The sequence below is a fragment of the Netta rufina genome, assembly GCF_964035555.1.
Source record: "Netta rufina genome assembly, chromosome: 2".
Lineage (NCBI taxonomy): Eukaryota > Metazoa > Chordata > Aves > Anseriformes > Anatidae > Netta > Netta rufina.
The window spans coordinates 62,738,696-62,755,284 of NC_140124.1; the positions used below are offsets into that span (position 1 = coordinate 62,738,696).

Genomic DNA, 16,589 nt, shown 5'->3' on the forward strand with positions numbered 1-16,589 from the left:
ATAGACTAGGTTTTGTGGTGAACAGAAGGAAGGAGAATCAAAGGAGGGAAGGGTTCAGTGGGCAGAAACATTGCCTCTTGAAGCTGACTAAAGAGCCCAGCTGCAGCCTTGGAAGAAGCTGCTGTCCCCTTACCTTGTGAGTAAAGCTGCTTCAGGGCAAACACAGGGCTTATTCTTTAGCTGAAATCCAGACACTAGCCACATTTATCTAGTTTTGATGCACTTAAGCAGAACAGTTTGCAGAAATTTTCTACAGGGCTGGGCCAGCCTTGTGCAATACAAAAAAAATGCAATCCTGCACGGATTTAGGGGTCTCTGGGTAAATTCTTCATGCCGAAAGCATGCCTACATTTGCAAGCAATGCAACATAACAGAAGCAAATTTGTGAAGTGAAATGGCTAGTGCTGAGGTTGAACAGTCAGACTATTTGTGTTTCAGTTTTTTAAATCCAGACTAGCGCTAGGTCAGTGTCGCAAACAAAACATCCCCAAGCAGTGGCAGCACAGTAGGTATGTCCTGGAGCACAGCCAGGTTAGCATCATCTGAAAGGATTCACTTTGTCTGCTCCAAGATTTCTTTGGGATGTGAACCTCAGTGCAGTGAGCGGGGCTAGTTGGTAGACTCGCTTTAAAAGCTCTCTCCTGACCTGACCTAAAATACTAATATACATGAACCCTAGGGACCCCCAAATGGATAATCTTCCTCCTACTGTGTAGTGCAGTGATAAATAAGTTTCTCCTTCCCTTTAGCACACCTACAGCGTGGGCTCTTTAGACAGGAATGTTCCCTTCTTCTGTGTATATACACTGCTTGGCCGATTACTGCAGAATAAGTACAAATGCATGCAAGTACTCCCCTTTGTCTGAAGAACTGATGTCATGCTCGTACCGATTTCGTGTCTCAGCATCCCTTCCAGCCAGTGCTCTCTCGCAGTGGAGATATTGATAGTGAGAGTGGGGCGGCCATTCACCACTGTCATTGATGCTCGAGAAAGCAGGTCCTCCGTGAGATGGACCACAATCTGAGGATGAGAGAGTCCAGGTATCAGAGTTCTCCTCTCATTCCCATTACTGCTTTATACTTCCCTTTGACCTTTCCAATATTTTGTTTTTGTTTTGGCCCCCTTGCCCTTCATGGCTCTTGCTGACAGCAACTAACCTACGAGAGACATACCTGACTCTGCTGACGTGTTGTAGTCACCTATGCTTCTGATAAATCCCTCAAGCTTCGGTGGGATTCAACACAGGCAGATATGAGACTGCAAAATTAAATACGGTAACACTGACTAGTTTTGGGGGGCAACCAGCTGCAAAGTAAACTAGAGAAATTACATTTTTTGAACAGTGTCTACTTATCTTGGTACTATTTTGAACTTAGCTGTCTGGAACCTTCTTAGTTGCAATTCTGAAATCACATGGAGGAGGGGGGGGAGCACTGTGTGTTTTGTCTCCCAGTACATGATGCAGAATTTAAATATTTATTAAAATGCTGATACTGTTTTGTTTTATACAGGAATGTAATTCTAATTTTCCTGTTTTCTCTTGGAAAATTAGTAATAAAAAAATACCTACAGAGAAGGAAATCGGTGCATACTGATATGTTTTGGTGTTTGAGTTTTAAAAAGAATTTTTAAACAAGTGACTGGAAGGGAGATGGGAAACTCTCTTTGAAGATTAAGCATTTTTCCTTCTTTATGTATTACCTAAAGATAGTCCCTGCAGTACTCCTCAAAAGAGTACCTAAAGGAGGGATTGTTTTTTGCTATCAAAGTTAACAAAAAAGGACCCAGGGATAAAAGGCATTTAGATTTAAAGTACTGGTACCACTTAACTTTATTAATGCTTCTTCAAATGAAGAGAGTACTTCTGTAGTATTTCAGGCAATACTAAATAGACATATTTAACTGTACTTTTTCAAAAAGTTTCATTAAGAAGGATGTAGGATGTTTCAGGAAGGTGCAGCATTCTGCTTCCATGAAGACAAACCAAAACAAACATGAACGCTAAGGGATATAAAAGCACAGCGAAGATCTCAATTGTGTATTTTTTTCCACTTTCTCCAAACTATAGCTTGGTAACCTCACGCTTAAAAACATAGGTAAAGTCTGGTATCAGTGTCAAATTACAGTCTCCCAAAAAGGTGCAATGATTTTAGCAGTTTCTCCTAGTATTATTACGTTTAGTAATTAAATTTAGTTTTATAAACTGATTCTTGTCTATTTTGTCTATCTCCTATTCCAGTCTCATTCACTGCTAATGATATCATCTAAGTCTTGGACTGTGTCAGCTGATGTTTTCATTTGGAATAATTCTCTTTTCCTACACTCAGTTTTGTCTGACTCTTCCAAGTAATTCAATGTAACTCAGTCAGACATTGTCTAAAATCCTAAGTAGAGGAAATAAGTTTGTTTGCACAGGACTGTAAAATATTAGAAGGTTGAAGTCAGGAAAAAACAGCACTTAAACCAACTAAACCTCTTCTGGACATTTTTATTCACTGATGTCACTTTCATTCGTGCAAACTCCTATAAATCAGTCTCTTGGGCTGCTGATTATTTTTCTTGGCCTTTTCTTAATTCTCTTACCTTTGGTGTAATAATTTTATACAAGAGAATGGATAGAACTGTCAAATAAATGGGAATGTGCTACTCTCCAAGTAGCTGAAAAAAAAAAGGGAAGGAAGGGTGTCGCTCTTGGGTACTCCCAAAAGAGGTTAATTTAAGAATAAGCACATATGAATCAGGAAACGGGCTCACAGAGATGGCTGAAGTATTCACAAGGACTATGCATCATCTGAATTGTTCAAAAATTGGGACTGGGCAAAGCCATGAGAAAAATATGATGTAAGGAGTATTGCAATTATGGAGGAAAGGCTTCCCAGCCAGTCTCTCAAGTCCTTCCATGTGTAATTTCTAAGATCACAGAATCAGAGAAGCATTTCGGTTGGAAAAAGCTGCTAAGATCATCTGGTCCAACCTTTGACCCCTAGCACTACCAAGTCCACCATTAAATCATGTTAATAAGTGTTACATCTACATGTTTTCTGAAGACCTCCAGGGATGGTGACTCAACTACTTCCCTGGGCAGCCTGTTCCAGTATTTCACAGCCCTTTCAGTGAAGAAATTTCTCCCAGTATCCAACCTGAACCTCCCCTGGCACAACTTGAGGCCATTTCCCCCCTTCTTATTGCTCAGTGCTTGGGAGAAAAGACCAATTTCCACCTCACTGCAGCCTCCTTTCAGGTAATTGCAGAGCATGACAAGGTCTCTCCTGAGCCTCCTTTCTCCAGACTAAACAACCCTAGCTCCCTCAGCTGATCCTCATAAAACTTGTTTTCTAGACCCTTCACCAGCTTCATAGCCCTTCTCTGGACATGTTTCAGGGCCTTTGATGTCCTTCTTGTAGCGAGGAGCCCAAAGCTGAACACAGTACTTGAGGTGCGGCCTCACCAGAGCCGAGTACAGGGGGACAATCACTTTCCTAGCCCTGCCGGCCACACTGCTTCTTATGCAAGCCAGGATGCTGTTGGCCTTCTTGGCCACCTGAGCACACTGCTGGATCATATTCAGCTGACTACCCATGAATATCCCAGGTCCCTCTGTCAAGCCTTCCTATCCTCGGGCAGATCAACTTAAGACACCATGTTGGTGTCATCTGCAAACTTACTGCACTCAATCCCCTCATCCAGATCATCGATAAAGATATTGAAGGGAACTGGCCCCAGTGCTGAGCCCTCAGGGATGCCACTAGTGACTGGCCTCCAACTGGATTTAACTCCATTCACCATGGCTCTTTGGGCCTGGGCACCCAGCCAGTTTTTAACCCAATGAAGTGTACGCCTGTCCCAGCCATGAGCAGACAGTTTCATTGAAATAAAGAAAGATCTAAATAAAGGCTTCTTTCCTGATCTGGCATATGACTTACCTCACCAAGACAGCCCTCCTTCACCATGTATTTCCTGACGTGATTCCAGATGCGGCTTTTGGTCAGCAAGCTGCCTCCAGTGGCTTGTTCAAATTTTTCATAGCTTCCGTACTTCTGCAGTGTCCGCTCCATAATATTAATGGCCTATAAAATACAAAAGCGTAGCAAATATGCAGGCAGTAAGAACCCAATGTCAGACTGGCATATCCACTCTTTTTTTTTTTCTTTTTTTTTTTTTTGTCTCTCTTTTCTTATTCTCTTCCATTTATTTTTAACTTGCTGGGAGTCAAAATCAAACTGTAGTCACTGAATGTAGGCTGACACACTCTGTAATCAATTTACTTCATTTTCAGACATATATTAATGCCAAAGTACTGAAAAAAAAGTTCTGATTAACTTATGTTCGATCCACATGCATCAGCATGACACCAATGATTATCACTTTTGTGAAATAATACCCATTTTCTCTTTCATTTGGGCAAAGTTGCACAACTGCCTAGTAAACCAGATGTAATAGCTCACAAGGACATTTACAGGTTAAGTTGGCAGCATGTTTCTTTTTATGACTTTCCAAAGTATTTTAAAGATATCAACTATTACTGTCATCTTGCTACAACTCTTCGTATTTTCTGATTTACAATTGTTGAAGCATGATTAAATAGATGTATAGCTATAATTGAAACAGTAATATTTCTACCAAAAATGTCTCTACGATGAAATCCTTTGTACCATGGATTTCTGTGTTTCAGAAAGGATGAGAAAGAACAGAAACTTTATCCACAGAACTTTCCTTTAAACCATACTATCTCTCTATAACCCCAAAAAATGAAGAAGGAAAGTTTCATTAGGCAAATAAAGTGATGCCAACTTGAGCTCTCTTATGTATTGCTGCTGGAAGAAGTCCCTTGTGGGTAGTCAGCAGAGCATGATGCCTATTATGTGGTGTGAACTTTGCATGTTGAAGATGTTACTGCTGGGGTGTGAAATGCTCATCCCCAATAATCTACTTTCCAATATGTCATTTCACACTCTTCAAGGAAAATGCAGTCTAGAATAACTTCTTACCCAGCAGTAGCTCAGCTACAGGAAACTGATTTTTTTAATAGATGTGATAGCAGAAGTTGCCAGGGATATCAGTGGGAAAAAATATATATATGCGACTGATATTACCTTAAAGAATGAATGTTCTTGCTAAGAAAATACTGCTAATAATGATGGTAGAGATCCTGCAGACTGAATCTCTCTTTACCTTGTACAGTTATATCCATGCACCGAGCTGATAACACTCTTGTTGTTTCCAGCTATGCAATTCTGGCATTGTTTGATTAGCTTATTGTCCACAAAACAGCCATTCATTTTGTATCTCTCACTGCTATTAAGAATCCCATTCTAATATTTTTCAAGTTGAATCTAAGCAACCTTCAGTAATTTTCCTGAGTAAAGCTGTAAGTGCTAGTAGTTATGATGTGTTCTTATGGTCCTGTATCTCTTTGATGAAGGATAAGTTACCTGAATGCCAAAGAAATACTGCACTTAATTTAATATTTCTTTGTCTGCCTCTCATACTTGATATTAAATTTGAAGGGCCTTCTGGTCAGTTCTTTTTTGTTGTTGTTGTTTAGAAGAATAAAGAACACCTGGGTCTCCCAAGCCAGTTTTTACTGACAGAACCCTTCTCAGCCATGGGAGCAAAATGCATGGGCTAGGAAAGATTAATACTGAATCTGAAAATGAGGTACAAGCAGAAACCTGCTGCAAACATCACCTGTGGATATTCCAACAGCTATCACGCTAGTTCTTCAGGGACAGCATAGCAGCACCATGATGCAGCACTAACACAACTGGTCCAGAAAGGCAGAGTATAGCCAGAGCATGACTACAGCACAAAGAAGCTCACAATAAAGCCACTTGGTGTTGTTAGATGAACCCTATCTCCCCTCGCTGCCTCCCGCGGCTGCTACTCCCTAACCACCCTGCGAACTCCAGCAGAAGTTCAGGCTTGTTAGGAACATACTGCAGTCATGCACTAGACCCACCCTGAGCAAATTCGGGATTGTAATGTCCTAACCCAGCACCCCCGAGATGACGTCCCACCAGGAGGAACTGTGTGCCACCACTCAGCCTTGTGGCGTTGGGCTTGTTCTCAGGATCCAGCCCATCTTGGCAGCTGGCCCCTGCACTTGCTGAAGTTAGGCTAAGAACCGGATGTCATGAAGAAAGGCACCAATGAGGAACATGTTATCTTTTCTTTGTAAAGTTTTCTTTATAAGATCAGGTGCCTGAATGTCTGACCAGAGGTACCATAAAGAGCAGAATACCATGCCCTTGTAATGCTTGAGCCACCCCATTCACTTTGGTTTTGCCTCTCCCTGTTATGACACTACTATGCAATGAAAACTTCAGCATCCTTCTGCAACTCAACAACAAATGGCATTTTTCAAGAATGTATCGAAATAGAGGATGCACCCTCACCTGCATCGTTCTACCTCCCCACTACTGTTGACAATTCAAATAGGCTCGGTGCCATTATTTTTACTGTTACTTCTGTTAATTAATCACATGGAAATATGAGTATGGAGAACTACACATCTGTACTGAAGACTTGTGATGCAAGTGGTATTTCAGTTCCCAGTAACCTCCCCATACATTAGGTCTTGTATGCGTGCATAGTTGTGGCAGGGCCTAACACATAAATGAAGTTTAGAGAGATTACTGCATGTCAGTAAGTAATTCATTTGCTTGTGAATAGTCAAGTCATAACATCACACATCATCTAAAAATGACCTCAGACAAATGAAGCAAGATCAGCGTCCAACTTAAGTATTAAAAGGAGGAATACATGAATCCATAATGGAAGGCATAATATTTCTGAGGACTAAGGAAAATTGCTTCTAGCAAAGTCTAGGATGATGGCCTAAATGTAGAGAACAAAATCAAGGAAAATCTAGTTCTTAATAGCTTGTATGTTTTCCAATTTTTTTTTCCTTTTTAAACTGAATTATTACATACCTGTTGTTAACTTCTTCTGAAAATCTTAGTGTTTGTTTTTGTTTTTGTTTTTTTTTTTTTTGTTGTTGTTGTTGTTGTTTTTTAAAAAAAAAGGGTTTCAGTATCTCTGCAAAAGCTGAGGTATTTTCCAACAAAACCCATGGTTAAAGAAGCAAACCAAAAATGTCTGACCGCTGTCCCAGGAAGTTTATTCTCAGCTGGCCACCTGAGTAACTCATGGTTCTGCAGTTCTTCAGTTTCCTTTGTAAGGTGCCAGACCCCTAAGATATTAACTGCTAGGTTTTTCGGTGTACCTGGTTTCCCTGAATAACTAATTACCTTCATTTGCTCACTGTGAAAGACGTTATCTCTGAATTAATCTTCTGGCACAAAATTTGTCTTCAATACTTGCTGAGATTAAATTTCAGTGAAGCTCATTAGATTAAACACACTTAAATTCTTTGATGCTCAAACCCCTTCACATGTGCACCTGTAATTTCCATTCCTAAAGAGTCTTGCTGCCCAGCAGCACTGTATTTTGTCTCCCAAACCTCTTCTTTTTTCCATCTCTATTCACAGCCAACCCTGTCTCTCAGCCATGGATTCTGGTAAGGTCTTCTTCAAGTCCATTGAGATGCTGGAAGTGAAGTTTTGAATGAAAGTTACTAGGTGGTTCTGTTAGCTGAAATTACCTACTGGTTGTTAAAAGACTAATTCTGTCACCAGGAAGAACTTCTCTTATGCTGCTCGACAATAGGGCCGTGGACTTTGGCCTGTGTGGTCGAGCCATCTCCTACAGAGCTGTGTGGAAACCCGTTTGCTACGAGATGGCTGAGGTATCCTGTCACAACTATGTCAGCTTCAGAGCTGTAACAGTAATATGTTGCTGTGATTAATAACACTTTTATAAAGATGATAGCCAGATAAAGAAGCAAGATGTAAGGGGGCTGCTTCAAGCTGAGTTACAGTCCAAACCTGAGCTGAAGCTCTCCCCAAGGCCAAAGGCAGGGAACCGCAATTCCCCAAGCAGCTGAGACAGGTCTTTCTGCATTCAAATGTATTTTGTATGCTTGTATAAAGCGGCACTTCCCTTTAAAAGTTTTCAATAACGTGATTTAAAATGCAGTAAATCCTGTGGGTGGAAAAGTCTGGCTTTAAATTATCTGAAAGTTGTTCAGTGCAGGAACGGATGCAAGGACGAATGCCGTTTTCCAAAGCAGCCACAATTTGGTCATTTCTGTTTTCAGGGATCTTAGGGCACCTTTTAGAAAATATCCAACACTATGCGTTTCTCCTAGGAAATCAAACACAGCCAGAAATAATGGCTCAGGTGCTGGAATGGATCTATGCATTGAGCTTAACTGTTGGTAGGCCTGCAGGCATGACCCTGCCCTGGCTGAACCAGCCACCTCAGGTAACGCCTGGCCTTGACTGAAGGGTCCCACAGCTCCTGTGTTCCCAACACAAGTGGGAAGGAGGCCACTCCGGTTTGGATGAGGAGTGCTTAGCCATGAGAGCACGAGCCATGCCTTGCCATTTGCCCTCTGGGCCAGAGAACTGGACCAGGATTGTTTTATTCATGAGTATGTATGTAGCCTCACAGTTTCACTGACTGCTGACTGTGAGCAATGTAGAAATTGAAATATTTGAGAGTAACAGCTAAATTCTAGATGTTTTTGAATAGTGCCTGATTATAAAATCATGGAGTGAGTTGACAAATGGTTTGGAAATCATGACTCCTGTCCTCCACTTAAATTGCATGACGGACTGAACAGGTCTTCTTAACATTATATATATATATATATATATATATATATATATATATATGTTACTACAGAGAAGCAGGAACACCAGCACCATTGCTAGTGGGGGAGAAGAATCTTGGCTTAGATCCCACCAAATACTCCGCAGAGAAAGGCTGATCATCACACGTCCTCTCCCAGTCAGGACTGCTCTCAGTCCTCACACAGATGCCACAGGAACAGAGTTTGGCCTGCCTGTAAGCAAACCACATGTGTGAGGTCCAGGTCAGTTTTGTATCAAACTGTGTGCATTAAGCTTTTTCTATAATGTGATGCCAAAGCCTTGGATGGAGAAGAAACAAACAGGAAAAAGATGAGTGAGATGCACAGACTGAAGGAGGCCGAGAAAGGCAGCAAAAGATGAGAGCTAGGTTTGAAGAAGAGAAATCAAAGAACCACAGAATCATAGAATGGTTTGGGTTGGAAGAGACCTTAAAAGCTCATCTAGTTCCAACCCCCTGCCATGGGCAGAGACACCTCCCATTAGACCAGGTTGCCCAAAGCCCCATCAAACTTGGCCGTGAACACTTCCAGGGATGGGGCATCCACAGCTCCTCTGGGCAACCCATGCCAGTGCCTCACCACCCTCTGAGTGAAGAGTTTCTTCCTTATATCTAATCTAAATCAACCCTCTTACAGTTTAAAACAGTTACTCATTGCCGTGTCACTACACTCCCTATATAAAGTGTCACTCCCCACCATTTCTGTAGGCCCCCTTTAGGTATTGGAAGGCTGCTATAAGATCTTCCTGGAGCCTTCTCTTCTCGCGGCTGAACAACCCCAGCTCCCTCAGCCTGTCTTCACAGCAGAGTTGCTCCAGCTCTCTGATGATCCTTGTGTCTCTCTTCTGGACCTGCTCTAACAAGTCCATGTCCTTCTTACACTGATAGCCCCAGAGGTGAACACAGCACTCCAGATGGAGTCTCATGAGAGGGGAGTAGAGGAGGACACCCACCTCCCTCCATCTGCTGGCCACACTTCTTCTGATGCAGCCCGTGATATAGTTTACACACTTCTTGAAAAGAGCAGGACAAATCTGGAGCTGATCAGAGTAGAGGAGGGATGGAGAACAGCATGTCTAAGGAAGCAGAAGACTGCCAAAACCATTTAAGAGCAAGGTGGCAGTTTCTTCTGAACATGAAAACTCTTAAAAACAAGTGTCTGAGAAGGGCATGTAGGCTTTATTAACCCATTCTCTGTCTTGCCACTGTTTATAAGGACAAAGTACTACTATGAGATGCAGCTTTGCGTGGGTTGGTTTGGCAGTGTTATCCCAGGGGACTCTCCTTAGTTGGCACACAGATATTTTTTAAAGCTACCTCATCACAGCAAACAGTGAGAAAACAAACACTGTACATACATTAACCTTCTGCTCGGCCCTCTGTAACAGGAAACTCCCTGGTGCTGAAACCCAAATACCAAGGCAGGTGGCAGGAGTTTGGCAGCCAGGAGACCCATGCTCTTGCTTCTAGTGCCTGCCTTCAGGCACTCTCCTAAACTCTCCCCAAGCTGCTTAAGGTTTTTCTTTCAGAAAAAATCTGTGAGACGCGTGAATCAACAGCATAGTGTCAGTAGCAGGCTTTCAGAGAAATATTCCCCTGAAAAAGCACAGACCTACTCTGTCTTCTCCCACTTCAGATACTGTTGATTTTGATGCTCGCCACAACCACCTCAGGTGATGGCGTTACCCGAGGGGAAAAGGTTTGGGATTTTTAGCATCCTAAAAACAACCTGGAGCCCCACTGTTGGGATTCTGCAGCTGTCTGAGTTGTCAGGTGTTGCAAAAACTTGCTAGGAAAACCCAGAACAGGATGCAAACTGTTGCCTGTTCCAGCATCCAACAATGAGCTTCTTTTCCAGCCTCTGGGTCAGCAGAAAGCAAGGTGCTGATCTTGCTACAGTTCCTAGGGCCAAAGTAAATTCTCAAGCAACAGGGAAAAGAACAGAGCAAAAGGACTACTTGGTTGTATCAGGTCACTGGTTAGGAGCAATAATCCCTGTTCTTTTCATTATTACCAAAAATGTCTGTTTGAAACCCTCTTATCACTACCAAAGAGTGCTAAAAGAAGCAGCATTTACAAGTCCCCTTGCACAGCAAACTCTGCATACGAATATGAAGGTAATGATACAGAAGCGCTAATGAGAGCAAGGCAAGGCTGTGTGTAATTATCAGGTCTAGGTTTTGGTGGTGTTGGCTTTTTTAATTGTTTACAGCCAAGTAGCTCTCTGAATCCCAAGTCATCCATGTGCAGTAATACAACTTAGTTACTTGAGAGCTACTGTCTTCACAGCAGAGTTGCTCCAGCTCTGTTCAGGGCAACCAAATTAGAAAATGGGCTTAGTGATAGAGAAACCAGCTCTCCCCAACTTCAGAAGCAGCTCTGCTACAAAAGGCTTGCAGTCTCAGATGAGATTTGTGAGACAGACAAGGCTTGCAGGCACCATTGCTTTCTTCCCTGCGCTGCTTATTTGTGTGTAAGTAAGGGGAAAAACCTTCTGGCTGCATGCTTGGGTAAGTGGTACCAGATGGAACTTGTTAGGCTGATCAACAGCCATAAACTGGTGGCTGCACCTCCTCTTTGGGTGCAACTGGAAAGGAGGGAGAGAGGTAAGTGCAACTTTTTGAGGATAGCATATTTAGGCTGTAGTGGTTGGGGGGTTGTTCAGCGTTTGCCTTGGCTCTTCTGCATGCTTGCTCTTTGTGTGATGAAGAGTATGTTTTAGTTAACCTGGATCTGGCAGATATATCCTTAATGAAAAACTTTTCAAGTACTTTGTACAGAATTAAAAGTTAATATTCATGTGTTTTTTGTATGAGGTTGCGTACTGAAACAAACCTATGTTCCTACTGTAGTAGCACCAGAAGTGCTGCCCTAGTGCAAGAGGGAAGCCCGTGTAGTTCCCTGAGAACTGTGACACTTGGATGGCCCCATCACCTTTGCACTGCACATTAATATGCTTTATCTACAAATCTTAGTTTTGGAGCGGGTTTGGTTAGCAGCAGAAAATGACATGCCTTACAACTGAGTGCTCCTTATAGCCAATATATACACATTCTTGAGACTTCAACGCGCTTTGTCTGTGACATGAGCTGAATGCTGAGAGGGGTTGCTGTGTTCAGTGTCTTGTCACTTGCCCTTCCAGCTCCACCTAATTGTAGGCTACCTCTACTAATAACTTATGTGTGCATGTAATACAAACAGAATGTGGCACAATTGATTTATTTATTAATTCAAAATTACTATTTTCTTATAAGCGCAAGGGAAAAGGATGTGCAACTCTTTTACGGGATGGATTACTCCTTCAACAAAATGATTTACTTTAAATGTGTATATATTAACAGCTTTCCTGCCTTCATGTAAAGTTCAAGAAATGCAGGTGTTCACAAGCAGATTACTTGATGTTGCATCTTCTGTGCTAATTTTAGTTTAGCAATCTCCAACTGTAAAGTCAATTGCTCTGCAGACACTGGGGAAAATTACTTCTAAATACACATTTCTACCTATAGCATGTGTGCAAAAATCAAAAATATTTTGTGTTAATAACAACAACAGAGGACAAGAAGTTTGAGCCAAAAGAAAAGCAAATAATAATTAAAAAAAACCTACAATGCACAGTTGCTGCGCTGACCTTGACATACAACAATAAAAGAACCATTTCTGAAACTCTAGAGGTGTCAATCAAAGTGAAAAGCTGCAAGTCTACATATTACTTTTTATTATTCTCAGGTTCTCTAAGAGCACATTTTGTGTGATTCATGAAAGAAACTTATTGTGAAGAAAACGTGGTGAGTTAGGGGGAGAAACAAAGAAATAGAGCAAAGTATGGAAGTAAAGACACTAGAATTACTATTTTCAAATGTATTAATAATTCAAAAATGTTTACTGCATGACTTTGAAAAGACAATTGATAAAAGGGGTATACTGTGCCCAAGGTTGAAAATTTTCTTTGATATGACCTGATTTGGCCTGGGGAAGTTAGGCCTTTGAGCAGCCCCATGCTTTTCCTTTTAGAGAACTGTTAATGGTTTGCAAATCCATGTTGTTCTTTGCCGCCTTTTTTTTTTTGTTTTGTTTTGTTTTCTTCAAGGCAGGGTAGGGTGTGATTCATTTTCCAGAAATGTTGCTGCAATGCTATGTTAATCAATTCCACAGATATGCACAGAAGCAGAGAGGAAGATAGGAAAACAAACTATTCTAGTGTCTTACCAGGCACAGCTGTGGGTAAAAATACTTTGGAAATGATTAAAAATCCTTTAAAATTACAATATGTCAGGTTTTGATACTATTTAACTAAAGGATCCCAGAACCCCACTATGAAATTGGAGAGTTCTGTCAGAGAAAAGCTGTTTTTGCACAGGTATTAGTCATAGAAGAGCAAGCATTCAGTTTCTGTAAGCACCTTTTGTAGATAGGTTAGGAATAATTTCATTTTTGTTTGCAAAAAGCAAAGCTTCCTAAAATAACTACAGCCTCCAGTGAAAGCCAAAAACCTAACACAAAACAAAATGTTAAGGGAAAAGGATGACTATATGCAGTTGTGATCTTATTGCAGACCAAAATCTGATGCAGTATTCTTTATTTTCTTTCAAGTCATCTGTGAGGAATGTTTTAACAATTCGTGTCCATAAAGAACAATTCTGTTTGAAATGTTTGAACCCTGTCTGCCTCTGGGCCCTGCACTGGCAATTCAATGCTTGAACCACAGCTGCAGTGTGTCCCAGTCTCCCCCTCATTCCTCATTCTAGCCAATTTATCACTTCTTAAATTTATGAACCTGTTTTCTTTTGTTCCAGACTTCTATTTCTAACACTGCTATAGATGTGTCTGTGAATGGCTGGGGAAGAATGTTTTAATTACCCGTGTGTCTGGGAGTTTCAGAACAACTGATAACAACTAATGACTGTTATGGGATACTATGTGGATCTTTGGTATCTGGTTAGGGGGGGGGCTGAGAAAGAAGCTGAAAGGCGGCTGGGAGACAAGATTTGAAGAAGGTGTTTTGAAGAAGGTGTTCCGTAAACTTGGGATGGTGCCCAGTAAGTACAAAGGGGAAGAGGAAGACTGCGAGCCTTCAGCATGGAAGACCCCTAGAGACCCCCAGAAGAGACCCCAGAGGAGACTGCGCATGCTCCAGTAGGAGGGACTGCACCCCGGAAGCTAATTTTAATAATCTATTTTTTTTAGAAGTAGTAATGAATATGTATTAGTCTAGGAGCATAAAAATCAGTTGCTTGATGTAATTGGTGTGCGTCCTGGTGGAGAGGAGACTCCCGGTGCACCCAGCGCTGTTTGCTTACCTCTATTCCTTTATATCCTTTAATAAATCCTATTTTTCATTTAATTCTAATTTGAATCCTGAGCCATTTATAACAATTTGGGGGCTCGTCCGGGAGGGCTATAGTTCCTGAATTCTGATTTACTCTAGGAGGGGCGCCCCACCATTTGGTGGCTCCTGTTTGAGTCAGATCGGGACTAATGCCATCCTGAACCTGAATAAAGGTAAGCAAAGAATTTTGATTTTTTTGAGCTCCCTTGCCGGCTGTGTTTTTGTGCCCGTAATTCTGCGCGCGAAGATCCGGACGAAGACGACAGGATCGTTTGGATACCGTTTGGTTGGGTTCCGGTGTCCGGGATCGAACCGGACGAAGACGACAGTCGTTTGGATACCATCTGGTTCGATCCCAGACGAAGACGCTTGTGGATACCGTCCGGTTGGACTCGGGACGAAGACGACTGATTCGTAAGATACCGTCCGGTTGGGTAAAGGTACGGTTGCCCGTGTTTGTGTGTGAGAGTGTGACTGAGGCTTCTAAAGTCTGAGGCGTAGAAGCCTTTTTGTTTTCTCACTGGTTCTAATCTCCTGTCGGGGGGGGCTGGGCTGGTGAATGGAGTGATACGTGGGTGGGTGATAGGTCCTAAGCCCCCTGCAAGACACTCTCACTCGGGGCAACCAAGGGCTGTGGGAATTGCCACTAGTAAAATTCCCAGATGGGTCAGATAAAATCAAAGACCAAGGACCAGAAAGGGAGCGAAATACCAGATATACCACCAGAAAGTCCATTAGGAATAATGATTGGAAATTGGAACAATAGGGGCCCCAGAAAAGGAAAAAATAAATTAAAATTGGTTCATTACTGTATGATAGAATGGCCAAAAAAACCTTTAAGACCGTGTGTTTTCTGGCCTGTTTTTGGATCGTTTGATGATTGGATTTGTCAGGCTTTGAATATATACGTTAATTCAAAAGAGCCTTTCTGTCAGGAAGAAAGTGAGTATGCAGAATTGTGGATTGGGACTCCACGTCCAGCCTCAATATTAGCACTAAAAACAAATGAGGATTCTGGAGGGGAGGAAAAAAGAAAGAATGATGAATGGGAGCCGCTGGATAATTTACCACCACCACCACCACCACCTCTGGGTCCTAATAACACACTCCCGGCTCTCCCGGCTCCCCCTCTGGTAATCTCTCCGGCAGTGCAGCCATGGTCCCTGCCCCCACCACAAACAGCACCATTAGACCTGCCTCCGGCTGCATGCACAAGAAGTAAGACTGCCGTACCTGAAGAAACCTCTCTATATCCATTAAGAGAAGTACCCCTTGGAGGCAATCAGGGAGGATTTGGGTTCGTGGCAGTCCCTTTAAACACCACAGAGGTGAGATCTTTTAGGAAAGAAATGGGGACTCTGTTAAATGACCCCCTCGGAGTAGCCGAAAGACTAGATCAATTCCTGGGTCCTAACACTTATACCTGGGAAGAAATACAATCCATTTTAGCAATCTTATTTACTGTTGAGGAAAGGGGAATGATTAGGCAAGCTGGAATGAGGATTTGGGAAAGACAAAATCAAGCTGGACCCCCAGGAGATCAAAAATGGCCAAATGTGGATCCCCACTGGGATCACCAGCAACCCCAGGGAAGACAAAACATGAGAGATTTGAGAACAATGATTATACAAGGGATCAGAGAAGCGGTTCCACGAGGAAAAAACATTAATAAAACATTCAATGAACAACAAGGAAAAGAGGAATCTCCAACAGAATGGTTGGAGAGATTAAAGAAAAGTTTACAAATGTATTCGGGGATCGATCCGAATACAGCAATTGGAACCGCACTCCTTAGAACACAATTCGTAGCCAAATCCTGGGTGGACATAAGAAAGAAATTGGAAAAGTTAGAAAATTGGCAAGAGAGAGGATTAGAAGAGTTGCTTAGAGAAGCGCAAAAAGTATATGTCAGGAGAGATGAGGAGAAACAAAAAACAAAAGCCAAGATCTTTGTAGCAGCAGTAAAAGAAAGTCAGAAAAAGCCCTTGTTAGGGGAGAGGGAGAAGAGAAGAAGTATAGAAGAAACCCCTAGAGGTCAGCCTTCTCAAGGGAATTCAGCGATCCCCACTTGTTACTATTGTCAAAAAAGAGGACATTTACAGAAGAATTGTCGTAAGCGGGAACAAGACGAGAAAATGTTTAAAGAAGAATAGGGGTGTCAGGGGCTATATCTTCTGGGGACTTCAACATCAACAGAGCCCTTGATAAAACTATTAATTGGTCCCCATAAAGAAGAAGTACTATTTTTAGTAGATACAGGAGCTGAAAGATCGACTATTCAAAAGCTCCCAGAGGGAATAAAAGAAGGGAAGAGTTATACGTCTGTAATAGGGGCAAGAGGGGAGCCCTTTAAGGTTCCTGTTTTAAAAGATGTGGAAATAGAAACTGATCAAAAGATTTGTCTTAATGATTTACTTTTGCTTCCTGAAGCGGGGTACAATTTACTAGGAAGGGATTTGATTTTAAAATTGAACTTAAGCATTCAGAGTCAAGGGGATAAATTGCAAATCAAATTATACACTTTAACCCAAAAAGATGAAGAAGTAA

At 41.9% G+C, this 16,589-nt stretch overlaps 1 protein-coding gene across 1 annotated transcript in view; it reads right to left on the bottom strand.

Annotated features, from left to right (window-relative positions):
* The window catches only part of MATCAP2 (microtubule associated tyrosine carboxypeptidase 2), a 48,930-nt gene that overhangs the window by 5,470 nt on the left and 26,871 nt on the right, over nucleotides 1-16,589 (bottom strand). Inside the window, exons 3-4 of the mRNA XM_084306781.1 lie at nucleotides 3,925-4,068; nucleotides 889-1,021 (exon numbers count right to left, since the gene is read on the bottom strand). Coding sequence (XP_084162907.1) covers nucleotides 889-1,021; nucleotides 3,925-4,068 — 277 coding nt within the window. The remainder of the gene's footprint in view (nucleotides 1-888; nucleotides 1,022-3,924; nucleotides 4,069-16,589) is intronic.